Raw genomic sequence first — 25,070 nt, 5'->3', positions numbered from 1 at the left:
ATCCTTAAAGAACATCAGTTAGGGTTTAAGCACAAAGCACACAGAAAAAATGAAAATAAAAATCTTTACCAAATTATTACCAGAGCTTAGGTTAAAAAAAAATCAGTGTCCAGAGATCTCATGGAGTAATTTACGGGGCGCAAGTACTGTCATATACGTGACTTCATGTAACACAAGTCACCCTACTCTTGCCACGTTATAGAGGCCCAGACCGAGGCTCAAGTCGGAGCCACTCGTCCAGAGCTGTGTAAGGGACAGGTTGTAGAGTCCGGCTTCCCGACTCCAAGCTGGGGCACTGACCATCAGGATGCCGGGAAGGCGGTTGTTTCAGGTGGTCTGCATGGTCTCCCCAACGGGATTTTAAGCTTCTGGAAACAGATATAAAACTATCCTCTAACAGACGTTTAATATACTTGGGGGGGGACAGGGGCTTTTCTGTTTCCTCAACATTTTGACACTAAAATGGGATAAGTAAGGTTCCCACAAGACGTCTCTGGAGATAGCGCCTGACCCCTGCTCAGGGTTTCTGACTCACTGCTGGAGACCTCGCCTAGTCGCCGGGAGTCACAGACACTCTCCAGTTACGCTCACCCCGCAGTCCTGTCCCCCGGCCACCTGTCTCCAGGGCTCGAGGAGCACAGGTCCTCTCAACGCCCAGTTACTTCCTGAGAATCACCGTGACGTTTCTGCCGACAAAGGGCGTAACGTACCAGGTCAGTGATTCTCAGACTCCAAACGTAGTGGTCCTCGGCAAATCAGGGCTATTCCGTAAAAATCCAATAACGGCCGCCTCTCCCCCCCACATAAAAATCTATGCGGTGGAATTCTGTTAATTTTAAGACTTTCTCTCATAGGACCTTTCTTACATCTCTGGCTTCTGCTATTCACTTTTCTGTTCTACAATTTGTACACAACTGTCTAACTCAGTACAGGGTAGCCATTGTACTTGGACTGTAACTCCCACCGTTCCTCCCTTGACCAGCGCTGTCACAGTGGGCAGACCGCCGACCCCCGGCCTCAGCCCTGACCTGTCCGTCCCCGGCCGCCGCACTTCCGGGGAGCCTGTCCGCCCGCACTCCCGGTCCCGGAACAGGACCTGCGGGCCCCGGACACAGGCGGACGCCGGGGCCGCGCCGACCGCCGAGAGGCGGCCTGTCCCCTGCTCTCCCGCCCCGCCCCCCGCGCCTCCGGCCCGGGTCACCAGAGCCCGCGGGACCCCGTCCCCCAGACCCCGCCCGCCGCCCCACGGCGGCCCCTCAGGATATTGTCCCACTCTGAGGTCCTCGCACTTGAGCGTGTCCTCGCCCCCGGCGGCGGCGGCGCCCCCAGACCCCGCGGTGACGGACACGAGCCACAGGACCCCCAGCATCCGGGCGGCCACAGTGGCGGGTGCAGCCGGCCCGGGGGCCCCGGCGGCCGCCATGCTGGGAGCGGCGGGCCGCACTTCCGGTTCCGCTGCGCCGGGCGAGGGCGAGGGCGGGGGGGGGAGGACAGCTCTTAAAGGGCCCGCGCCGGCTGGAGGCAGGCTCCTCCCTGCGGGCGGGAGTCAGCGGGGAGGCGGGGGCGTCTCTGAGAACCGCGCGGGGAGGGGGCTCCGGGAGGGTCGGCCGCCCCCGGCCCTCCGCTCACTCGGTCCGCGGGAGCGACCTGAGGGACGCCTTACGACCTGTGTGCGTGGTGCGGCGGGGCCGGGTCCCAGGATACCGCCGCGCCGAGGCGAAGGGACGCGGCCGGGCCGGACTCTGCCCTTCCCGCCCGGGGCAGCCCGGTACTCGAGGGGGGGAACTGCGGGCGGGCTCCCCGGAGACGGGCCTCACGGCCGTGCATCTGTAGTGCACGATGGGGGAGCGGGCCTGTGGAGGGGACGCTGGGGGTCTCCCTGTCTCCCTCCTTCACTGCCGTGTGTGCTACAAGATCTCGCTGGGGGTCTTGTCTGCTGAGCAGAATGTGTCCTCTTGCAGTGAGAGTTGCATCCTTTTCCTCTAACGTCAAGATACTTGAACGTGAATGCTCCTCTTGCTCCACAGCGGCACTGATGTTGCAGAATTGTGTGTGCAGTGGTTCTCAAACTTCAGGGAGCATCCGAGTCACCTACGGGTTCTTAAAACGCAGAAGGATGGGCCCACCCGCAGTTTCTGATTCTGAGGGTCTAGGATGCAGAAGGATAATTGGCACTTCTAACGAGTTCCCAAGGGATGCTGGTATTGCTAGTCCCAAGACCACACTTGGAGATCCCTGGGATAATGTCTTATGAGAAGCATCATTTTGGAATAGGAGGACTTGAAACTAATTGCAGCAATATTTTAGTATTGTAACTACATTTAAAATTTTTCTTAAGCCAATTTTGCAGCATTACTATGCCATTTTTAAATTAAAACATGCTTAATTAAAGGTTTAAGTGATAGGAAATTGGAAATTGACTAGTTCAATTTTTAAACTTCCTCTTTTAAGTGGACTTCTTCCTTCTCTCCTTTTTTCCCCTCTTTCCTCCCTCTATCCCTTCCTTCCTTTTTTCTTTTCTCTCTTCCTTACGTTCCATAAAAATATTTTCAAGCATTTACTACATACCCAACATTAGGTGAGACCCTACAGAGTGAAAAACTGAAGAGACAAGAATCCAGTAATTAAGCACTTTATGTTTGACAGCAGAAAAGACAAATAGTTAAAATACTATTTGATAACTGTTACAGTAGAAGCAAGTACTAGTTACTGCAGTAGGACAAGTAAGGCTTTTAGGATATTCCCCCAACAGTACTGGGAACACAATATTTTGTCACTAGCATCAGAATAATTCAAAATTCAGGACAAATGAGAAGAACAAAGTTGTATCTTCATAGGACACATGACTACCTAAAAATGTACAGCCTAGAAAACTAACCATTAACTTTAAGTGAAATAAAGTACCCGTACTGTGTATAATATACAGCTCAACACCATCTCTCAGCCTCATCCTGAGATGAAATTTAGGAAGGGGATAGGGCCCAAGGATTAGGTACAGTCTAGGGGTAAGGATCAGAATATCTGTTGCACGTATTATCTGGTAATAAAAGACAGTAACTTTGCATTTTAATTACCATTTTGACACTTTCGAAATGTTTTGGTTTGGTTTTCAAAATACAGTCTAAAGCAAGTCAGAAAGTGAAAGGAAGAAACTTTCTAGTTTACTGAAATTACGACAAAATTAGATATTTTCCTGCTGACTGTAGGAATATTGCTGCTCCTTGTATTTGTGTCATTTTTTCATACAGATTTTTTAACAATTAACTCTTTGAAAATGCTTATGCTTTGCTAATTACTCCCATTGCAAAATCTGTTTTTATGGTTCTAGTGATTATCTTCATTCTCTCTTACAATGTATAAACTGAAAAGAACAAGAGAGTCTCCTCATAAAAGTAAAGAAACAACACAAGGGCCGGCCCAGTGGCTTAGCGGTTAAGTGCACGTGCTCTGCTGCCAGCGGCCGGGGTTCGGATTCCGGGCGCGCACCGACACACCGCTTGTCCAGCCATGCTGAGGCCGCGTCCCACATACAGCAACTAGAAGGATGTGCAGCTGTGACATACAACTATCTACTGGGGCTTTGGGGGGAAAAAAATAAAATGAATAAAAAAAAAAAGAAACACCACCAGATTTTTGACTCTTACACTGACGGCATATTAAAAATTTACTTTCTCTTCTGACGGCCCCTTAATCTATTTTCTCATGGCTCAGTAAAATATATTACTTTATTTCTTTGCAAGCATAATCTCTGATCACATGATCACTACATTGTTTAATTTAGTAAGAGTTCTTAAATCTCAATCCTAGATGTGTTTTCAATGCCAGATTTCTTTGTCACATAAAAATTCTATAGAAATTCTATAGAAAGCAAAGGACAGGGGTAGCACAACCCAATAAGGAAACTACTGTGTAGAAACATTAGGGGTGAGGATTACCAGTGGAGCCTAAAGCAGAGGTTCCTCTGGGATTCGATGGCTCTGCACATTGGATCCTCCCGTTCCTAAAATTCCCGCATACGCCTAATTACATTAACAGATGGTTTTGCCCACAGCAAAGCTTTCTGGGGAAACCAACCTGACTCCTGTTTGGTTAGGGCAGAAACATTAAGAGATAAAAGATTGTTACCCTCCAAAAATTTCTTTTTTATTTGACTGCGATGGGCAATTTTTTCTCTGGTGATAAATTCGCAATATCAGGGCTCTGGCAGATGTTTGTTGGTCTTCTGCACACAGGGAATTCTACTACATCCATGCTGTTGACTCGCAAGCATTTCGGATGTGTCCTCTCCTTGGTGCACCAGCCTAACTGCCAAAGTCCAATTAAACTGTTTGACCCATCACTTCATGAGGCCCACTCTGCCAAGTAGATTTCATCCTGATTGTCAAATGTAGGATCTAAAACTATCACAGTCCTGCTTCTCAGAAAAACAAAACAGAATAAATTGGCTTTTCTCAGTTTCACCACCATAGTCCTTTTATCAGGTTCAAAACCGAGACTCATCTTTGCCCTTCTGTTTTCTCCTTGTTCTTGAATCCCTTTTTCCAATCAGGAAGCCACTGATATTTTTAAGTGTTCATTTTTTTATCCTGTATCTTCACGCTATTTCAGGTATTCATCATTTCCTCTGTACCTTGCTATAGTGGCTGCTTCCTTCACTTTTTGATTCTAGGCCCTCTCCCCAACTTTGTCAATCCATTTTTCACACTGCTTCCACATTAATCTTTCGTTAAAAAAAAACACCCAATCTATATCATATTCAAAATCTTACTCAAAATCCTATTTAAGCTCCTTGGTATTTACCCAAAGGAGTTGAAAACTTATGTCCACACACAAACCTGCACATGAATGTTTATAGCAGCTTTACTCCTAATTGCCAAAACTTGGAAGCAACCAAGATGTCCTTCAGTAGGTAAAAGGATACATAAACTGTGGTACGTCCAGACAATGGAATATTATTCAGTGCTAAAAGAAATGAGCTCTCAAGCCATGAGAAGACATGGAGGAATCTCAAGTGCATGTTACTAAGTGAAAGAAGCCAATCTGAAAAGGCTACATACTGTATGATTCCAGTGGTATGACATTCTGGAAAAGGCAAAACTGGAGACAGTAAAAAGATCAGTGGTTGCCAGGGATGAATAGTTGGAGCACAGAGGATTTTTAGGGCAGTGAAACTACTCTGTATGATACTATAATGGTGGATACGTGTCATTAAATATTTGTCCAAACCCACAGAATGTACAACAGCAAGAGTGAATCCTAACATAAACTATGGACTCTGGGCAATAACGATGTGTCCGTGTAGGTTCATCGACTGTAACAGATGTCCCACACTGGTGGGGATGTTGATAAAGAGGGAGGCTATGCATGTGGGGGCAAGGGGTGTAAGGGAAATCTCTGTGCCTTCCTCTCAATTTTGCTGTGACCCTGAAACTACTCTACAAAAATAAAGTATTTTTAAAAATAAACGCACGCTAATCATTATATGTTTAAAAAACCCAAAATGAAAATCCTATTCATACATTTTCAGTGGTTCTTTAATTTCTCAGATGTGAAGGATAAAGCCTCGGAACCTAGTCATCTCTGTATTCTCAGGCCTCTACCATCTGCCCTGGCCTCACCTTATTTACTGCTTTTCTTGGCTGTCCCCTTGTTGTCACCAGTATCTGTCACGCTCCTTCCCTCTATGTGCTGCTTCATTTATTGAGGACTTTCTCTGTGCCAGGTATGTGCAGTACACATATTCCTGCATTTAACCTTCAAAACTACCCTATGAAGTGAGCACTGTTCCCAGTTTCACTACTGAGAATTACAAGGGTTAAGTCACTTGCCAAAGTCACGTATTTCAGGAAACGGTGGATTCAGGATTCAAGCTCAGATCTTCTGACTTCAGAGATGTGTTCTTAAAAATTTTGTTCATCTTCATCATTCTATGAATAAGGCACTCTTGAGGTTTCTTAGAGGTAAACATTCTCAGAGTAAGCTTTATCTTAAAAAAATGTTTTGAATGACAAAAAAAATTTTAAATTCTAGGTAAGAGCCAAAGGAAAGCTCACATAAAATTAACAACACAATGATGTGGAGAAAATCAGATGAAATGTGGTGGAGAGAGGTGTCTGCTGGGGTGGTCAGGGGGGCACCTTCTCTCAAGAAGGGAGACTTGAGTCTAGCCCAGGAGGCAGGGCAGGCCTTCCAGGACATCCCAGGCACTGAAAAGCGGACAGCATGGTGTGGTGATTCCTAGGACATGGAGCAGACCTGTGTGGCCAGAGTCAGATCCTGGAGAGGTGAAGTGGGAGATGAGGTTGAAGTGTCAGCAAGAAGGGGTGAGTTTAGAGGGCCTTGAATACTAAGGAAAGGAGTTTGAACTTTGTTTCATGGTCAGTTCAAAATCACACTATTTTTTGAGAAAGGGGGAATGTGTTCATAACCATCATGAAATGTCAAAGTAAGAAGAGACCCAGTGTTTGAAGGTGATGCTTTGAGATCATTGGTCTCCACCTATGTGCTGCCCCCTGACCTGGGAAGCATTTCGTTCCCCATTTTATGTTAAGCAAATCCCACACACCTGTTAAGACCTCTTTAAGTCCTAATAGATGCTGTCAACAAGCATAACAGATCTCTATTTTCTGAAAGTTTAGCTTTATTCTATTTAGTAATTTAAGTTATTTTATAAGTTTATTTCCCTCAATAGTTTGTTAGTTCCTGAGAAGCAGGACTGTGCTGAAATTGTGTATCTTTTTACCAGCCTAACAAGTGATGTTTCGTTTAAAACAAGGGAACCAACAATAACACTACAAAGTGCCAAGTGTATGATCTTACAGCTGATGTCCTCATGTTGTAGTTGTTTTGTATACATGCCTCGTCTTCCCATTTTTAACATTTTAGTCAATCACAGTGCTTAACAAACACTGCATTTATTCAGTGAGTACATACTTGAAGATTGATTCTCTTTATCATTAATGTGTGCACTGTATTAGACAAAGTAAACCGCCTGTCATCAAAATTCTCGTTACGTTAAAGAGAGTGGAACAATGCCATTGTAGGTTTTACACAGATCTTTCTCCAAGTCAAGTTAGGATATCAAGAGTAAAAATGTTAAAATGCAGAGTGAAGTCAATACTGGACCTAGGGTCAGAAGATCCGTGTGGGTCGCAAACTCTGGGCAAATCCTTTAACCTACCAGGTGCGCGACTTCTTCCCAGTGGACGAGGCCGTGCACCAACTGGCCGGGCAGAGCGAGGTCACTGCAGCTGGACCATCTTCACCTGCTCGGCGAAATGGGAAGGCAGCAACACCCCTGTGACGCTTCATAGATCTTCAGGTGGGTCCGCGGGTACAGGAACCGAGGGGGGTACGGGACCACGCGCCCCCCTTCCCTCTCCAGGCCTGGCGCTCGCTCTCCCGGCGACCCTCACACCTGGGCAGCCGGCCCCCCTCCGCCTGGCGCTCTACCTGCCGCACCTCCCAGCCCGCAGCCCGCCGCCACCTTCGCGGGCCTAGGACCAAGAGCCCGCCCGCCCAGGGGAGGTGACGACGGAGGGGAGGGGGGAGGGGACGGGGAGGGAGAGGGGTCGGCGGAAGGGAGGGAAGGGTGAAGGGGGAGGGGAGGGAGAGGTCAAGGGGGAGGGGCGGGGGAGGGGACGGGGAGGGGAGGGGACGGCGGAAGGGAGGGAGGGGAGGGAGGGGACTGGGGCAGGAGGGGTGAAGGGGGAGGAGGGGACAACGGAGGGGAGGGAGGGGACGGGGAGGGACGGCGGAGGGAGGGGGAGGGGAGGGGAGGGAGAGGAGGGCGGAGGGAGGGAGGGGACAGGGAGGGGAGGCGAAGGCGGAGGGGACAGGGAGGGGAGGGGAAGGCGGAGGGGACAGGGAGGGGAGGGGAAGGCGGAGGGGGAGGGACGGAGCGCGGGGAGGGGAGGGAGGGGACAGGGAGGAGGAGGACAGCGGAGGACAGGGGGAGGGGACGGGATGGGAGGGGAGAGGGGAGGGGCAGGGAGGCACGGGGCGGGGGAGGGCCTCAGGTGAGGCGGCGGCCCGGCACTTCCGCCCAGGTGACTGGGGCCGCCGCCGCCGCCCGCCGGACCAGGTAAAGCGGGGCCGGGCGCCCGGGGGAGGGAGGGGGCTCGGGGGACGCGGGCGCCGGGCGGACCTCGGTGCCCAGCTCGGCCCGCTCGGCCCACTTCTGTCCGCGCCCGCGCGTCTGCACAGTTCGGGGCCTGGCCGCCCGGAGCCGGACGGAGCGGGGACGCTGGCCGGCCTCGGGCCCGGCGGTCACGATGGTCACGGCAGCCTCGGGGGTCGCGGCGCTCAGGCCCGGGCCCCGCTCCCGGGCACGGCCCAGCGCAGGCTCTTCTCCGGCCGGGGGCACTGCGTCGGGAGGCGTTTCCAGCCCCCGGCCCTGCCCTCCAGGCCGGCTCGCCGCGCGGTCTCGGCTGGCCCCCGGCCCGGCCTCCGCTGCCCCTGTCCTGGGCCCGGCGCAGCCGCTGACCCGGGTGCCCGAGGGAGCGGGCGCCCCCGACTGCACTCAGGGGGACCCCGGTGGGTGCGAACAGTCCAGGGCCTCCCCACGGAGGGAGGAGCCTTCCCGAGCCCAGCAGAAAAAGAAACCTGGGCACAGCGGAGGAAACACCACCTCCCGGGCTGTCTGGGCTCCGCTAACGCCAGTCCCTTCGCGCACGCCTTGGTTGAAGGAGAGCTAGGCGGGGTGGGGTACAGCTCGGATGGGGTCATTCTGCAGCATCAGAACAAGTTAGGTGAGGTCGTGACTTCTAGCTAAAATGAGCTTGATGTTTCTAGGCCCCTAACGGCCTTTATAAGGACTATGAAAAATTTAACATAATTTGAAAGTTAATAAATGTCAGAGCTGGAAGGAACTTTGTGGACAGAATTTGTAAACTGAGTTCTGAAGAGATTTGCCCTTGCTAACTGAGATCTTGGCATCAAAATAGTTTTGTTTAAAGTTGGAAAGAAATTGTAGTAAGCCCTCATCTGTTTGTTTATTTTTTTTAATTTTGTTTATTTATTTTTCCCCCAAAGCCCCAGTAGATAGTTGTAGGTCATAGCTGCACATCCTTCTAGCTGCTGTATGTGGGACACGGCCTCAGCATGGCTGGAGAAGCAGTGCGGCGGTGCATGCCCGGGATCTGAACCTAGGCCCCCAGCAGCGGTGCCCACGCACCCAACCGCTAAGCCACAGGGTCGGCCTAGCTGTCATCTGTTTAGAGATGCCTTAATAAGTTCAAGCCTTGTATTTATTATTATTTTTATGAGTATAAAGGTAACATACATTCATTGTAGAAAAATTGGAGAGAATTTTCAGAAAAGGAACTAAGCACACACAAACCCACCTACTCTTGAAAATAACCACAAATAAAATTGGTGTATATTGTCTTGCCGTCAGTGTTCTTAAGAAATATCTGTATGTTGTCCCTTGTGGGTTCACCTTCAGAACCTTGTGATTCTGAGATGGTGGTTCAGCGTTAGTAATCCTTGTAATTGCATTTTTACTTAAAAGCATATAATAATTATCCTTAAGCTACACAACCAAGCAGTGTGGATTTACTTTCTTTGTTAAATATTTAACAAAAAACTTTAGGTTGGGGAAGCCAAAATGGGGGTTTGTTTGTTTACTTAAGACTTTGCTCATCTTGAGAGTAGAGTCAATCTTTTGAGACACAGGACTAGTCCACCTTAATATTTGAGATTAATTGACCATTGCTGTGCTTTTTTCATACTCAGATGTTGTGTAGATTTGGAGGGCTTTATAAAAGCCCTTATCGTAGGGTCTGGAGCAAATAGAGAGGTGTTTAGAGCCTGTCAGTGCCCTTCCTTTAGTCATCGGCATAGGGCCCTGCTGAACATTTCGAGCCCACTTAGTGTTTGCGTTTGCACAGCTGTGCAGTCTGTGGAGTTTAGAGATGTGGAGTTGGGCCCACTGGCCATGTAAGTGCGTCTTGGCAAGTGACTTGACTCTGGACCTCTGTTTTCCCATTTGTAAACAATCTACCTCACTGAGTTTCGGGGAGGTTGAAATGAAGTATGTTCAAGAATGTGTCTTGTAAACTCTAAGCCATCATTCTCCCACTTTTTGCTCCTCCACTGTGATGTTTAATTCTGATAAAATTATGGAGTTGTGCTATTTGTATTGAGTAGAACTCAAGTTTGTGAGTGTTCTCACTCAGTTACTTTGATAAAAGGCATAGAGACCTATTAGCTGATGAACAAAGCCTTTGTTAAAACGCTGTGCAGGGATCTTTCTGAAAAGTCATAGTTAAAACTGCACTGTTGCAGCCGGCCTGGTGGCATAGTGGTTAAGTGCTCGCGCTCTGCCTCGGTGGCCCGGAGTTCACAGGTTCGGATCCAGGGTACGCACTGATGCACCGCTTGTTAAGCCATGCTGTGGCGGTGTCCCATATAAAGTAGAGGAAGATGGGCACGAGTGTTAGCCCAGGGCCAATCTTCCCCTGCAAAAACAGGAGGATTGGCACTGGATGTTAGCTCAGGGCTAATCCTCCTCAAAAAAAAAAAAAAAAGAAAGAAAGCAAAACTGCACTGTCAACATGGTTAGCTGCTTGCACATGTGACTACTGGGCATTTGAAATGGGGCTAGGTGGAACTGAGATGTGCTGTAAATGTAAGATACACATCAGATTTTGAGGATTTACTGTAAAAAAGTCTAAAATACCTCATTAATTTTTTATATTACTTATAGATTGAAATGATAATTTATATACATTGGGTTAAGTAAAATATATTATTAAAATTAATTTTGCCTGTTTTTTTTAAAGATTTTATTTATTTATTTATTTTCCCCCCAAAGCCCCAGTAGATAGTTGTATGTCATAGCTGCACATCCCTCTAGTTGCTGTATGTGGGATGCGGCCTCAGCATGGCCGGAGAAGCGGTGTGTTGGTGCACGCCCGGGATCTGAACCCCGGGCCGCCAGCAGCGGAGCGCGCGCGCTTAACTGCTAAGCCACGGGGCCGGCCCCTGCCTGTTTTTTTTTACCCTTTTCATGTGGCTACTAGAAAAATTAAAATTTTGTATGTGTGGCTCACATTATATTTCCGTTGAGCAGAAGTGGGTTAGGATTCAGTATGAGTATGCTTATCCTTAAGAGGGTTTAGTTTACTGAAGCACTTACATTCGTATTTATAAACTGATTTTTTTAACTCCCAAGTTGTAGGCTGCCTCACATCTCCCTCCCTTGTATTCACTGCATTGATGAAAGTTTTTGTGCAATCTTCTGAGAAATAATTATTGATTACACAGCAAAATCTCAGCTAAAATAATTATTAGCTTTTTTGAAGCCCCCAAAATATCTTCAGTAATTTTTATTGAAAAGAGATGTTAATAATAATAGTTGCTACCATTTATTGAATGTGCACTGTGTGCTTTATAATATCTCATTTAGTCCTTTCAACTGTAAATATTTAGTAATTTTTATTAACTCTATTTTACAAATGAGGAAGCTGAGGTGTAGGGAGATTTAAACAATTGGCCACAAGAATGCAGAGCTGGTCCCAGGAGTAGAACCTGGGTCTCCGATTTCAAAGCTCACAGGCTATGGATTCTCCCATATTTCAAGAATTGGTTGTTGAATCACCTGGAAAAAAGTCGCTTATTGAAGTAGATCTTTAGTTCCAATCCTGTTTTTGTATCAGTGACTAATAGGAAACAACCAAATGCTATCAACGGGAGACTGGGTGGGTAAGTTGTGTATTCCTGCGGTGGAATCCTGTTGAGTGGTCGAGGTGAGGGAAGAGGAGCTGTGTATGTCCTCATGACGAAACCTTAAACATGTAAAGTCGAGCTAAAAAAGCTAATTGCGGGAGGATAAATATACAGTACGATTACCATTCATGTAGTTTAAAAACCTGCCAAACAATAATATTGTGCACGAAGATAGTGTGTGTCTTAAGAAATTAGGATTTGAATTCTGTCTATATTGATTGCATGCGTTTGTGAAGCTGCCTTGTGGTTAAAAGAAGTTAGTAAATCTCTGTGCAACGAGCATTCTCTGGTGTTGGTCTTCCTCCTAAACGAAACAGAACCAGACCAAAGTCCTGCCCTGGCTTTGTTGCTCTGCACACATGGCCTGGTTGGTAGATAGCTTTCAGGGCCCAGGTTTGCAGCCTTTGAGGAGCAGACCGGTTTTCATTTAGTTTAGCTCCTAATTGATGGGCGTGGCTTTGGTAATAGGGGCTGGGAAGGGCTTCTGCCTTGAGAAAAGCAGTCTCCTTTGGGGTTACTTTCTGAAGCTTCAAAGCTCCAGGACAGAGTGTGGTAGGAGAGGGAGATGAGTTAAGTGGATGTGGAGGGTCAGGTTGACAAACATTCCCTCTCCATTGAAAATATGAAATATCTGAATCTCATTTTTTTTTTTTTTTGGTGAGGAAGATTGTCGCTGAGCTAACATCTGTGCCAGTCTTCCTCTATTTTTGTATGTGGGATGCTGCCACAGTGTGGCTTGATGAGCGGTGTGTAGGTCCGTGCCTGGGATCTGAACCCCTGAACTCCAGGCCACTGAAGCGGAGTGCGAAAACTTAACCACTACACCACCAGGCCAGCCCCTGAATCTCATTTTTAAAGTAATTGAAGTCATTGACAGTTGACCTTCCCTCCCTGCAAGGTGAAATTAACTCCCTTTAGTGGCATCTATGCTGTCTTCCTCTGTTATTACCTCTTTCAAAGTGCTTTCCCCCTGGTGTTTTGGAATTATAGCAAGTTTTCTGCATTTGCAAAATGGAGATGATAGTACATTGTTAAGAAGATAAATGAGATGTTATACAGAATGACCTTGCATTGTACGTGGTAGGCACCAAAAAGCTAGTTACTTGACTTAATGACAGGTAATATGGTTTTTGGGAAAAGGCAGGAGGAGGAAGATGGAGGAGCACTGGTGGGAAGGGTGTCTGAAGCCTGGTTTGGTGTGTTTCACAGTTTGCTGGCATTGTTTTGAATCTCCCAAGCAGGCCAAAAACAGCGTGACCGTATTTCTGGAGAGGAGTTCAGACGCACTGTCCGCAGTGTGGGGTGAACTGAACCGAGTATTTGAGGTGGGAGCTAACCTTAGTGAGGAGTGTGAATGCCTGGGTCTTTTCAGGGAGGGACTGGCTACAGGATCAGAGGTCCGTAGGTGTGAAAATTGCCCAGATTTGTTTTTTTGTCATCATTGGAGAAAACCGCCACCAACAGGAATACAAAAGCATGCCATTAAACAGTTTAACTTTGTTGTTACACAGCGGCAGAGTTACAGGCATAATATGCATGTGCATTAACTTTGAATAGTTCAATGAGAAGATTAGTATTTAACCAGCTGAATTATTCTGAAGAACTGACTTGACTTTCAGTTCTGATTCTGAGTTTAACATAGTATCTTTCAGCTTTGATTTTAACATGTCCTGAATGTCCAGTGTTTAGTGGACTTAAACATTGTCTTTGCCTTAGGCATATGGCCCCAAAATATCAGGATCATTCTGGTATTTATGTATCTGTTTCCAAAATTCCAGGAATAGTGTTTTGGCAGCAGCCAAAAATATAGTAATTTTTACATCTAAGGAGTTTGGAAAAGGCCTTGTCATTTGGTAGGGACACAAGGCTAGGACACCTGTCCTGAATCTGCACTAGCATGGCAGCAGATGAGTTTATTTGTAGTTCCAGTGAAGAGCCGCCATTGCTCTTTGGCTAAGAGTTTGTTTTTCATTTAAACAGTGCTTCATAAATGCTGAGTTTTGAGTCAAAGGCGTGATAATTAGACACATCCTGAGCTTTGCACCCCAAAGGAAGCAGTAGAAACTGAAAGTTGTTCATGGACTTCAATTTTGGAATAACTTCTGACATTATGACTTCATTTACAGTTAATAGCTCTTACGTGGTTCAAACTCCCTGGTTCCCTCGAGCTCTGGGGAATCCCATTGAGGAGTTTGTTGGGTCTGATGGTGATCTGCTCAGTGCACACCTGCAATCCCAAACACATTGCCACAGATCTTTTTCTCCCAAATTTTCAAGATAAGTGTAAGTATACTTATCTTGCATAAGTATAAGATGTCTCGTTAGGTTCAAGATAGGAGTATAAGATGTCTTGGGGAGTTACATTCTTTGGTGCTATTGGGAGTCCAAAAAGTTTGTTCCTCGGGGTCCTTAATTCGCCTATATTCTTGAACTGAGGAGGTCAGTAAATCTTTTCAGTAAGTTTCCTCCACCTAGAAATTTAAATCAAATTACATTTCTATCTCTGCACCAGCTTTTTTCAAATATTCCATTAATTGGTGATGGCTAAGGGCATGGATATTTAAAAACCACAATTTTATAATAGTTTCCTTCAATCAACTCTTACAGTGAACCAGACATGAAAAGTTCATGTCACAGACCCTCCTGATAATGATGGAGTAGAAGCTGCTGAGCAGAACAGACTCCCGGGTCTCTGGAGACTGTGCGGCTACGGGGACAGTGGTGGCTGTTTAATGTCCAGACTCCCGGGTCTCTGGAGACTGTGCGGCTACGGGGACAGTGGTGGCTGTTTAATGTCCAGACTCCCGGGTCTCTGGAGACTGTGCGGCTACGGGGACAGTGGTGGCTGTTTAATGTCCAGACTCCCGGGTCTCTGGAGACTGTGCGGCTACGGGACAGTGGTGGCTGTTTAATGTCCAGACTCCCGGGTCTCTGGAGACTGTGCGGCTACGGGGACAGTGGTGGCTGTTTAATGTCCAGACTCCCGGGTCTCTGGAGACTGTGCGGCTACGGGGACAGTGGTGGCTGTTTAATGTCCAGACTCCCGGGTCTCTGGAGACTGTGCGGCTACGGGGACAGTGGTGGCTGTTTAATGTCCAGACTCCCGGGTCTCTGGAGACTGTGCGGCTACGGGGACAGTGGTGGCTGTTTAATGTCCAGACTCCCGGGTCTCTGGAGACTGTGCGGCTACGGGGACAGTGGTGGCTGTTTAATGTCCAGACTCCCGGGTCTCTGGAGACTGTGCGGCTACGGGGACAGTGGTGGCTGTTTAATGTCCAGACTCCCGGGTCTCTGGAGACTGTGCGGCTACGGGGACAGTGGTGGCTGTTTAATGTCCAGACTCCCGGGTCTCTGGAGACTGTGCGGCTACGGGGACAGTGGTGGCTGTTTAATGTCCAGACTCCCGGGTCTCTGGAGACTGTGCGGCTCACGGGACAGTGGTGGCTGTTTAATGTCCAGACTCCCGGTCTCTGGAGACTGTGCGGCTACGGGGACAGTGGTGGCTGTTTAATGTCCAGACTCCCGGGTCTCTGGAGACTGTGCGGCTACGGGGACAGTGGTGGCTGTTTAATGTCCAGACTCCCGGGTCTCTGGAGACTGTGCGGCTACGGGGACAGTGGTGGCTGTTTAATGTCCAGACTCCCGGGTCTCTGGAGACTGTGCGGCTACGGGGACAGTGGTGGCTGTTTAATGTCCAGACTCCCGGGTCTCTGGAGACTGTGCGGCTACGGGGACAGTGGTGGCTGTTTAATGTCCAGACTCCCGGGTCTCTGGAGACTGTGCGGCTACGGGGACAGTGGTGGCTGTTTAATGTCCAGGCTGTGACTGATTGTAGGTAGCCTGGTGACTCGGCTTTACCAAGTTTACACAGACTTGAAATTCCTTGCTGTAAGCCCTGTTCATTTCTTGGCCAGGTAGGTCAGAGTTGTTTGAAGACTTCCCACGACCGCAAAATGAGTTCTGTGTAGCCTGCCTGTGCCGGCGGGGTGTTCCGCTGTGGACGCGCTGCGTTTCTTCCTTCTGGGCTCACATACTCTCAGGGCTCTCGTTCCCTTCCCCAGATATCACCGAACACCACGGAATTGTAGTAATTTTCCAGGCCTGCTTTTGGACATGGCCTAGCCTTTATTAAACATGAGTCAGAGGGTTGGATGGCCAGCCGGTTTCTTCCCTTAACCCTTGCTGAGGGATAGTCTTCCTCCACGGTTTCCAGGATGTGCAGGCTGATCCTTTGGGAGGGTAGGAAGTTGACAGTTGAACCTTGCCTTTTAGTTTTTACCTAATGATGCTTCTATTTTATATGTGTTTTAAAACATGTATGACGTCTAAATATAGTAGTATGTTTATAATTATAAAAAATAAACCAAGGCGAGTGGTCAGCACATTTTTACTGATGGGAATGTGTGTTAAAAAAAGTTTGAAGACCACTAATCTATCCTTTTACCAGAATTACCTTTTTGAATAGAAGTCTGGATTCAATACTTCTCTCCTAAAAGCCCCTACTTACTTCCTGTTGCTTCCAGGATCAAGACCAGTCTACTCAGCATTGTTTACAAGGAACCACTCAAAGTAATCTCTCTAAACCAGTGCTTCTCAAACCATCAGTGGTGAAAGATCAGGGCTCCCCACCAGTCTTTTAAGGACTGCTGTTTTTCTAAAATAAATTATTAGAAAAATGAATTGTTAGGAAAATGAAATTAAAAAAATACAAGGTAAGTCAAGTTTTTTTTATTACTAAATTTCATGGATCTAAGTTACTGTGCCACATGGCATGGTGTCTAAATGCTTATTCCCAGTTTTGGACCTTGTCTCCTTGGGGGCCAGGCGTCAGTGCACAGTCCACACTTGCAGTAACCCCGGTCTAAACTACTTTTTTGCCCTTTCTGCTGGTTTTAGAGACTTCACACTAGGTCACTTAGAACTAGTTGCTATTCTCACAGAAAGCCTCGCCTTTTTACACCTGTCCACAGGAGTTCTCAAATTTGGCCTCCAGGCTGGCTGCATCAGAATCCCATGGGAACGTGGTGAGCGTGCAGGTTCTCTGGCTCACCTGAGGCCTACAGAGTCAGAAATTCTGGGGGTGGCCCAGCCATTTGTGCGTGAACAAGCCCTTCATGGCGATTCTGGCGCATGCTCAAATTTGAGAACCGCTGACCAAGGGCAGCCCTGTCTGCCATTCAGACGGGGCCTCTGTTGAGGGTGAAATGGAGCTCTGTCCATCAGCCGTGATGCTGCGTAGTCTGACCATCTAGGCCAGTGAGGACACACAGTCCCTCTTCTTTACACCCTCTTTTTCTCTTAGGAGAGTGCTGATGCTCCCCTGGCACAGGCAGGGTGAGCCACGCTCTCTTCACTGCCTCCCAGCTTGGGGGACACGCTCGGCTAGTGTGTGCATGCTCCTTACAGTAGAATCACCCTGGGTGTCGCCTCCATTGTGCTCTCATGAGGCCGTCTTAGCCATTATCTCTTTGTCCCTTTTGTTTTTTAAGTTATAAAATTAATACATGCTTTTTAAATAACATTCAAACTAAAATCTGTCAAGTAAAAGTCTAATTTATCTCCCCATCGCCACTTCTACTTTCTAGAAGTAATCACTAAATTGATTATCTTTCTACATCTAGAAACCTACACAAACACAAATATGTATTTTTTTTCTTACAAAAAGGAGAAAACAATGCACACGTCCTGAAACTTTCTGGTTTCGCTCTTCAGTTGTGTGCGTTAGGCAACGGGCCCGGGTTAGTTGTCAAAGCAGCTCCTGTGAATGAACCATCTTAGCCAGCACCAGACCTTACTCACGACTCTGGGGTTGAAGGTGGGCGGCGGGCACAGGAGCCAGGCGCAGACATTCCTTGCTGGAGGAGCCAGCCAGTGGGCACAGCTTCCACAGAATGTCACTTTCTTCCATATCAGGACATTATCAACATGCTTAAAATACCTCGTTACATGTAGATTGACATTGTCATTTATAAATGTATTTCTGACAGACTTTTACTGGAATTTTTAATTTGTTTGCAGGAGTAAAATTAAACCTTAGGACACATTTTCTTGTTTTGCGGTTACCAGACAAGTTCTGAATAATATATACAGAAATGTTTTGCTCAAAGGAAGCCTTTTCTGTTTGGGGAATCCCGAGTTTTATCGTCCATTAGTTACACAAACAGAGAATGTCTGTGTGATTATCTCCCATCTTCCAGCCAGCCATGCCCCCTAAATCCATACATTCTCAGATTATTTACAAAAAGCAATTAAGACGGATCAGGTATTTCCTGCCATTTTAAAATGAGGGACTCTGTTATCTATTAAAAACCTTTGGCGTCCTTTGCGAGGGGTTGGGTATCAAGCTGGAGTCTCCAGCTGCTCAATGAGCCCCGGGCTGGTGTTAACCATTTCCTCCTGCTGCCGCTTCAGTACGTTCAGATCTCCTTCATTGCTTTAATGACTGATTGCTCGTGATAGTTTAATTTTCCCAGGAGTTTTGTTATTAAAAACAAGCAGTGGGCTGGCCCCGTGGCTTAGCGGTTAAGTGAGTGCACTCCGCTACTGGCGGCCCGGGGTCGGATCCTGGGCGCGCACCGACGCACCGCTTCTCCGGCCATGCTGAGGCCGCGTCCCACATACAGCAACTAGAAGGATGTGCAGCTATGACATACAACTATCTACTGGGGTTTTGGGGCCGAAAAAAAAAAAGGAGGAGGATTGGCAATAGATGTTAGCTCAGAGCTGGTCTTCCTCAGCAAAAAGAGGAGGATTAGCGTGGATGTTAGCTCAGGGCTGATCTTCCTCACACACACACAAAAAAACAAGCAGTAAGTATACATGTACACACATCTGTGTGCCCTTCACAAGTACATCGTTAGGGGAGACAGAAGTAGACATTCTAAGCAAAAGAGACTGTAGATTGATAGATATTGCTAAATTGCTCTCCTAAAAGATTGTGCCAATTTACGTTCCCACCTGTTTTTCCATGACATCCGAGAGTACAGGCTGTTATTAATTTAAAAAAAATGCCAATCTGAGAGTAAAAAATAGCATCTCATAGTTTCAGCTTGCATTCTTTGATTTAGAGAGGTTGACGTATTAATGACCACAGAGCTGCGCTTGACGATCCTTCTGTAGAAGAGGACAGCGCTGTTGGGACTGCCCTCCTGTGATCCAGTTCTGTCGGTGGGTGGTCGCAAGGCCTGCAAAGTTGTCACGCGGAGCACGTCACAGTGTTTCTGCGATGCTCTGTCCAGTAGGGCTTTTGGTAGTTCTCGTTGAATCTGGTGAATGTTGGATGGAATACATGGACCTTTTATCAATGCCAATGGCATCCCTTACTGGTTTTTAATACGCTTCTTCCTTAATGACCTTGACGCAGAAGATGAAGATCTCATTCAGCAACTGTATCCAGGGTTGATGTAGGAAAATTTTGACTGTGATACTCATATTTCTTTGGTTCATTACAACAGTGTACCACTAGTAAAAATGAGCACTGTGAAAGTGACATTTAGGTCATAATAAAGCGTTTGCTAGCTTTTTGAGTTTTGATTACATTACATTTTGGGCTGGTTTAAGCAAATCACTGGAATTAAAAACATTATCCCTAGAAAATGCCGTATGGGGTGGTTACCTTTTGGAGACTCTCAGATGACTGGGAAGAGTCTAGGATCCTTTTTGCATCTTGAGGATTTTTTTTCTGATCTCTCTAAAATCTTCTTGATCCCTTAATTTGGATGTTCTTTTCTAGCCCAGGATCTTTTTTAAAAAATCAACTTTATTAAAGAATAATTTACATACAATAAAATATCCAATTTAAAATATATAGTTCAATGAGTTTTGTCAAACGTATCTGTGTGAACAGTACCCCATTCAAAACGTAGAACATTTCCATCACCCCGAAAAGCTCCCTCAAATCCCTTCCCAGTCAACTCCTTCCCACCCTGCCCAGGTAAACTCACCTGTGACTAGAGGTTGAACCTCATATGAATGGAATCATAAGGTTTGTATCCTTTTTTATCTGGTTTCTTTCCCTCAGTATACTATTTTTGAGATTAATCTGTGTGTGTATCAGTAATTTTTGCCTTTTTATTTCTGAGTATTATGTTTACGTACCATAATTGGTGTGTTCATCTGTTATTAGACATTTGGGTTTTTTTAGTTTTGGGCTTTTATAAATAAAAATGCTGTGAACACTTGTATGGTCTCTTGCATAGGTCTTTTGTAGGCATATATTTTAATTTATCTTGGGTAAGTATTTAGGAGTGGAAGTGCTGGGTCATATAGTAAGTGTATTTTTTACTTTATAAGAAACTGCCAAACAATTTTCCAAACTGTGCCATTTTACATTCCTGCTAGCAACGTGTGACAGCTCCATTGCTTCACCTCTTTGTCGACACTTAGTGTTGTCTGCTGTGTTGTTTTCTAGTTTTAGCCATCTTAGTGGGTGTGTGGTGGCACCTCATTGTGGTTTTAATTTGACTTTCCTGAGTGAAGTCTTTTGATGAAGAATGTTCTTGAGGTTTTCTTTAATTTTTGTACATTTAATTTTTCTTTAATCATTCTATAGTCATGTATACACTAATGGAAAACCACCTTTTGTATTTTAAATTTTTCCTTTAGGTTTCTTTACAAGTAGTTGAAGACAATAATTCAAAATGCCTGAAAATCCTGCTACAGGTATTCTAGATATATACTTCTGTCACTAAATTAGTTAACAATTCAGAGACAGAATATGGCATGGGATTTAACTTGTGCTCTGATGATCCTTCTTCCAACAAGATAAAGTGCAGGTCCTGCAGGTTCTCCATCGCCTGACAACGAAGTTGCAGGAGAAGGGCGACACGTCGCAGAACGAGAAGCTGTCTGTGTTTTATGAGACACTGAAGAGTCCTGTCTTCAACCAGATACTCACGCTTCAGCAGTCCATCAAGCAGCTGAAGGGGCAGGTACGTTACCCATCAGGGAGCTGCCTGTCGATATGTTCAAACCAGCAAAGAGAGAGGAGGAGAGAGGGACAGACAGGCTGTCTCTGAATACTCTCAATTCAGCAGCGAGACTGTATTGGCACTTGTGACCCGTGGGGAGCATTGGCACGGACAGTTTAAGTGTTGACTGTAAATTTTGTGTTTGGCTTTGGAATATGGTTTTGGTACTTAAATTATTTAAATATGTAAAGGTCAGATGCTTTGAGAATTCTCAACATTTTCTTCAAAATTATAAAATAGTGTTTAGCTTACATATAGTTTCTTCACGAAGTCTTTTTTCTAAGAAGCACTGGCCATGCCCTTGTAGCACATGATTTATACCCCTCAGTAATTAATCAAATGACTATCGAATGTCGTGAATATTCTGATTAGATAGCCATTGGAAGCAGTGTACCTGGTGTTATCTCTGTTTCCTCCACCACATGTGACGTGGTACCTGGACTCTTGCAGGCTCTAAATACGTGGCTGTTGAACCACAGGACACATGGCATCTCGCTTAGGGTGATGTAAATTAGTAGTTTTAACTGTGCTCTTGGTTGCTGTGTTTTGGGGTCAGGGATGGCAAATTGATTTTAAACCATCTAGTCTAGAAGCTGAGCTTGTGTAGTGGCTATCCTATACATAAATTTGGGCAGAATTTTAAATGTAGTTGGAGATAATGTAGTAGAGTTGTTAAGTGAAGATTAAGAACATTTGGGAAAGAATGTTTTTACTGATAAACCAAAATGCCTGCCCATATTTAGTGAGTGATTTTTTTTTATAACTAATTAAGGATTAAACTCTGCACATATGTCTTTCTCTAGATCAGAATTTATGTCATAATTTTAGCACTCCCCATGTTGAAGGTTAGCTTTCTTTGGTCTGTGGTCGTGGAATGAGTCCCATGTTGCAACAGTGAATGCTACTGGTAGCAATAGAAATTGGGAAAGATTACCCCAGATCTGTCACTCTTACTGGACTAAGAGGGGACTTGACCCACCACTCCATCATAATGACAGTCTTTTATGTTTATATAGTTTGCAGTTATGTGCATAATCATATTTTATCCACTCAACTGTAAACCCCTGTGATTTTTCTCCTGTGAGTGTTTGCGTAGAGTTTCTGTGGGCAGCGATTTTTTCTGTGAGGTCCTTTTGACATTTGTTCTTGATGTTACCTTTATTCCACTGTGTTGGCACTTGTATCAGCCAATGATATTTTAAAAATTAACCTGGGTTTTCCTGTTCCTCGTAATTACAGGAGTCTCCCCTTTATTACTAATGTTTAAGTGGGTCCTCAACTCATTTGCTACTAATCTTGGGCAAGTTACTTAGCCCCTGTGAGCCTTGCTTTTCATTTTCACAGGTGGGAGACTGATGTCTCATAGGGCTGTTGGAAGGATTAAATGAGATAATATGTGAGTTTGGGTTTAGTACCTTGCTCATAGCAAGCCCCCAATAAGTACCAATATTGTTGTTGTTGTTATACACCAGCCGCGAGTCTCTTGTGGCTCCCACAGGGAAGTGCACGGATAAATGCAGAAGGACTCAGTGTCTCAGATGTGTGTTAGTGACAGGATGTGTGGGGAGTGTGATGAGCTGTTCTCCATGCTGTTAGCTGGAGGTGATAGTGGCAGGCAGGAAACAAGAACACACTTGAAGCTATTAAGCATTTTGTGTAATACTAAATAAACTACAGCCTTGTAAACTTATAGATTCATGCATCTGTATCTTATTTCTTTCACATGTATAAATTTAACACATGATGGGCAAAATATATTTTACTAGGTAGAAATAATTTCTTTTCTCTAGGTTTCTGTTGATGACTTTCTTTTGTTTTTCTCTCCAACAGCTCAGCCATATACCCTCAGATTGTTCAGCCAACTTTGATTTTTCTAGGAAAGGTTTATTAGTGTTCACGGATGGTGCCATTACGAACGGGAATGCCCACAGGTCCTCTAATAACTTGACTGTGTCTGGGTTATTTCCTTGGACCCCTAAGTCAGGAAATGAAGACTTTAACTCAATTATTCAGCAGATGGCTCAGGTAAAGTTCTGTCTTGTCGTCAGAAAATTTAGCTTTATTTCTCCTGTTATAGGTTAAAAAAGGAACCTAGACTTACTCTTTTTGCCTTAAAATATGTTACTCTGTGTTTTGTTTGCTTGTGTGTTTATATTGTTAGGAGGAATTGATACTATTTTCTGACCTGCGTGTTGGAAATTTATTGGCTTAAAGTTATGTAAGGAAATATCCATTTGTGTGGTGAGGAGAGTTTTTAGATTGTCACTCCAATTTGACACGTCTCTACTCTTGTAAGAAAGAGACTTACGGTTTTGATCATAGGAGGAAAATTTAACATGTCTACCAGAAGTGACAAAACTCCTCTGAAGCTGTTTTTAATTTTATGTCAGAACAGAATTAATGGGAGTTAGAACTAATGTAATTTGGAAAATCTGGGGAAACATTTGAAAGAGTCACCCAGTTTCATCCCTGATGCGTGTTCCAAGTTAAAGGACAGATGTTGAGTTGTGGACATGTCCGTTCTGTGTTTGTGCACCTCTTCTTCTAAGTGTCTTAAAAAATGAATCTTGGGGCCGGCCTGGCGGTGCAAGCGGTTAAGTGCGCGCGCTCCACTGCGGCGGCCCAGGGTTCGCTGGTTCGGGATGGGCGCCTCACCGATGCACTGCTTGGCAGGCCATGCTGTGGCGGTGTCCCATATAAAGTGGAGGAAGATGGGCACGGATGTTGGCCCAGGGCCAGTCTTCCTCAGCGAAAAAAGAGGAGGATTGGCAGATGTTAGCACAGGGCTGATCTCCTCACAAAAAAAAAAAATGAATCTTGAGTTTGAAAGTTAAAAAGACTGTGTTTAAGGTGTGATAGTTAAATAATGTTCTATACCAAATTCCTTTTTTGACTTTATAGCTCTATCCCCTTAATTTGACTGATAATTATTTTTATGCCATGCTTTTGTTGGTTGATTACATTTATGAATTTCTCATGTTATAAATGCATCTATTAGCTAAAGCAGTAAAATGCTTGTCTGTCACAGGTAGAACCCATTGGAATGGCTGGTGGTCTTTCCATAGTCTTTTGCAGTGGAATATTAATGCATCGCAATAGAACTAAAAACGGAACCCTAAAAAATGCAGCTGGTTCTGACTTAGGCTGACCGCTAAACAAAAAGCATATTTTTGATATATCTAATTTGATTTCCATTTAAAAATACATTTTTCATCAAGAGAATTTAGAGAAGTTCAGTGTAAAAAGTGATTTAGAATGTACTGTGGGAAAGGACATTTTCCTCAGGAATTTTCGTACAGCTTCGGATTCATCTTGTAATGCGAATGAAGTGTGAAAATACCTCTCCGATTCCCCGAGGCTGCAGAACACAGCACATTCCTCTTATGTTCTGCTGAAAATAATCAAGTGAGAGTGTTTCCAGAAATGGTTTATTACTGAAATGCTGAGTGTATTTGGTTTTATGGAGAAGACTTAGGAGAAGCTGTTTTTGTTCTATTCACAAAATAGCAATTTCAGTTCTTTGGAAACGGTATGTCAGTTAAATGTCCTCCATTGCCTTTTCTTCATCCCCCTTCCTTAGGGCCGGCAAGTCGAGTACATCGAGATAGAACGGCCCTCCGAGGGAGGCCTGGGGTTCAGTGTGGTGGCCGTGAGGAGTCAGCCTCTGGCAGCAGTGGACATCTTTGTGAAGGAGGTGCAGCCGGGGAGTGTGGTGGACAGGTGAGGAAGATCTTTGTCAGTTTTGTCTGACCATTCTGAAAACACTGCTGTAAAGAGAATAGAAACTGGGAATCAAAGCAGAGCAGCAGCTGGTGCTTCCTGTCCCTCCCCCAGGCGCTTGTCAGGCCTCTGCAGACACGCTCGCGTACACTCTGGGCTGCAGTCCCATAGTGGTGTCGTTACTGCCTCTTACAGATGAAGACACTGAGCTCAGAGAGGGTCAGTAGTTCGCCTCGAGTCACAGAGCTGTTAATGCTGGAACTGGGATTTGATCCCAGGATGGCCTGGCTGCAGAGCTGGTGCTCTTTCTACTGCGCCGCTCTCACGATGGAGTGTGATGTGGTGTCCTGTGGTGCTGATCAGAACGATGGGAATATGGGAATCTGCATTCTACATGCTGTATTGTTCATTAAACGTAAGATTATAACACCTTTTTGGTGATCGTATGACACTATTGATTATTTCACTTACGTCAATTAAAAGCCCCCTCAAGTCTGTGTGATCCCCCTATTGCACTTGTGTCTTGGTTTTACTTTTTTAAGGGGTATGTGCAAGCCTTATGTTTTGTTTCTATTTGATTTCAGGTCTTTAGTTTATTTTTCATTTAACAAGCACATTATTCATTACATTACTACTGCCTGTTAGAATAAT

At 45.6% G+C, this 25,070-nt stretch overlaps 2 protein-coding genes across 11 annotated transcripts in view; one reads left to right on the top strand and one right to left on the bottom strand.

Moving 5' to 3' along the window:
• The window catches only part of TM2D1 (TM2 domain containing 1), a 47,389-nt gene extending 45,939 nt beyond the window's left edge, over positions 1–1,450 (bottom strand). Inside the window, exon 1 of the mRNA XM_087417269.1 lies at positions 1,266–1,450. Within this exon, the coding sequence (XP_087273395.1) occupies positions 1,266–1,423 (158 nt within the window). The 5' untranslated portion in view covers positions 1,424–1,450. The remainder of the gene's footprint in view (positions 1–1,265) is intronic.
• A 6,553-nt stretch (positions 1,451–8,003) lies between these two features.
• Positions 8,004–25,070, top strand: part of PATJ (PATJ crumbs cell polarity complex component) — a 308,284-nt gene continuing 291,217 nt past the window's right edge. For 5 of the 10 annotated variants that reach the window (XM_087417183.1, XM_087417200.1, XM_087417192.1 and 2 more), the window contains exons 1-5: positions 8,011–8,083; positions 20,335–20,391; positions 20,494–20,660; positions 22,530–22,724; positions 24,280–24,419. In XM_087417183.1, the coding sequence (XP_087273309.1) occupies positions 20,370–20,391; positions 20,494–20,660; positions 22,530–22,724; positions 24,280–24,419 (524 nt within the window). In that variant the 5' untranslated portion in view covers positions 8,011–8,083; positions 20,335–20,369. Of the gene's footprint in view, positions 8,084–20,334; positions 20,392–20,493; positions 20,661–22,529; positions 22,725–24,279; positions 24,420–25,070 lie in introns of all 10 variants that reach the window. The other 5 variants (XM_087417225.1, XM_087417210.1, XM_087417238.1 and 2 more) reach the window with 2 other exon arrangements.

Source organism: Ceratotherium simum, chromosome 2, assembly GCF_057802395.1.
Source record: "Ceratotherium simum simum isolate JZ-2026a chromosome 2, ASM5780239v1, whole genome shotgun sequence".
In the NCBI taxonomy this organism is placed as follows: domain Eukaryota; kingdom Metazoa; phylum Chordata; class Mammalia; order Perissodactyla; family Rhinocerotidae; genus Ceratotherium; species Ceratotherium simum.
The sequence above is the reverse complement of the archived record's forward strand: the minus strand, read 5'-3'. Positions and strand labels throughout refer to the sequence as shown.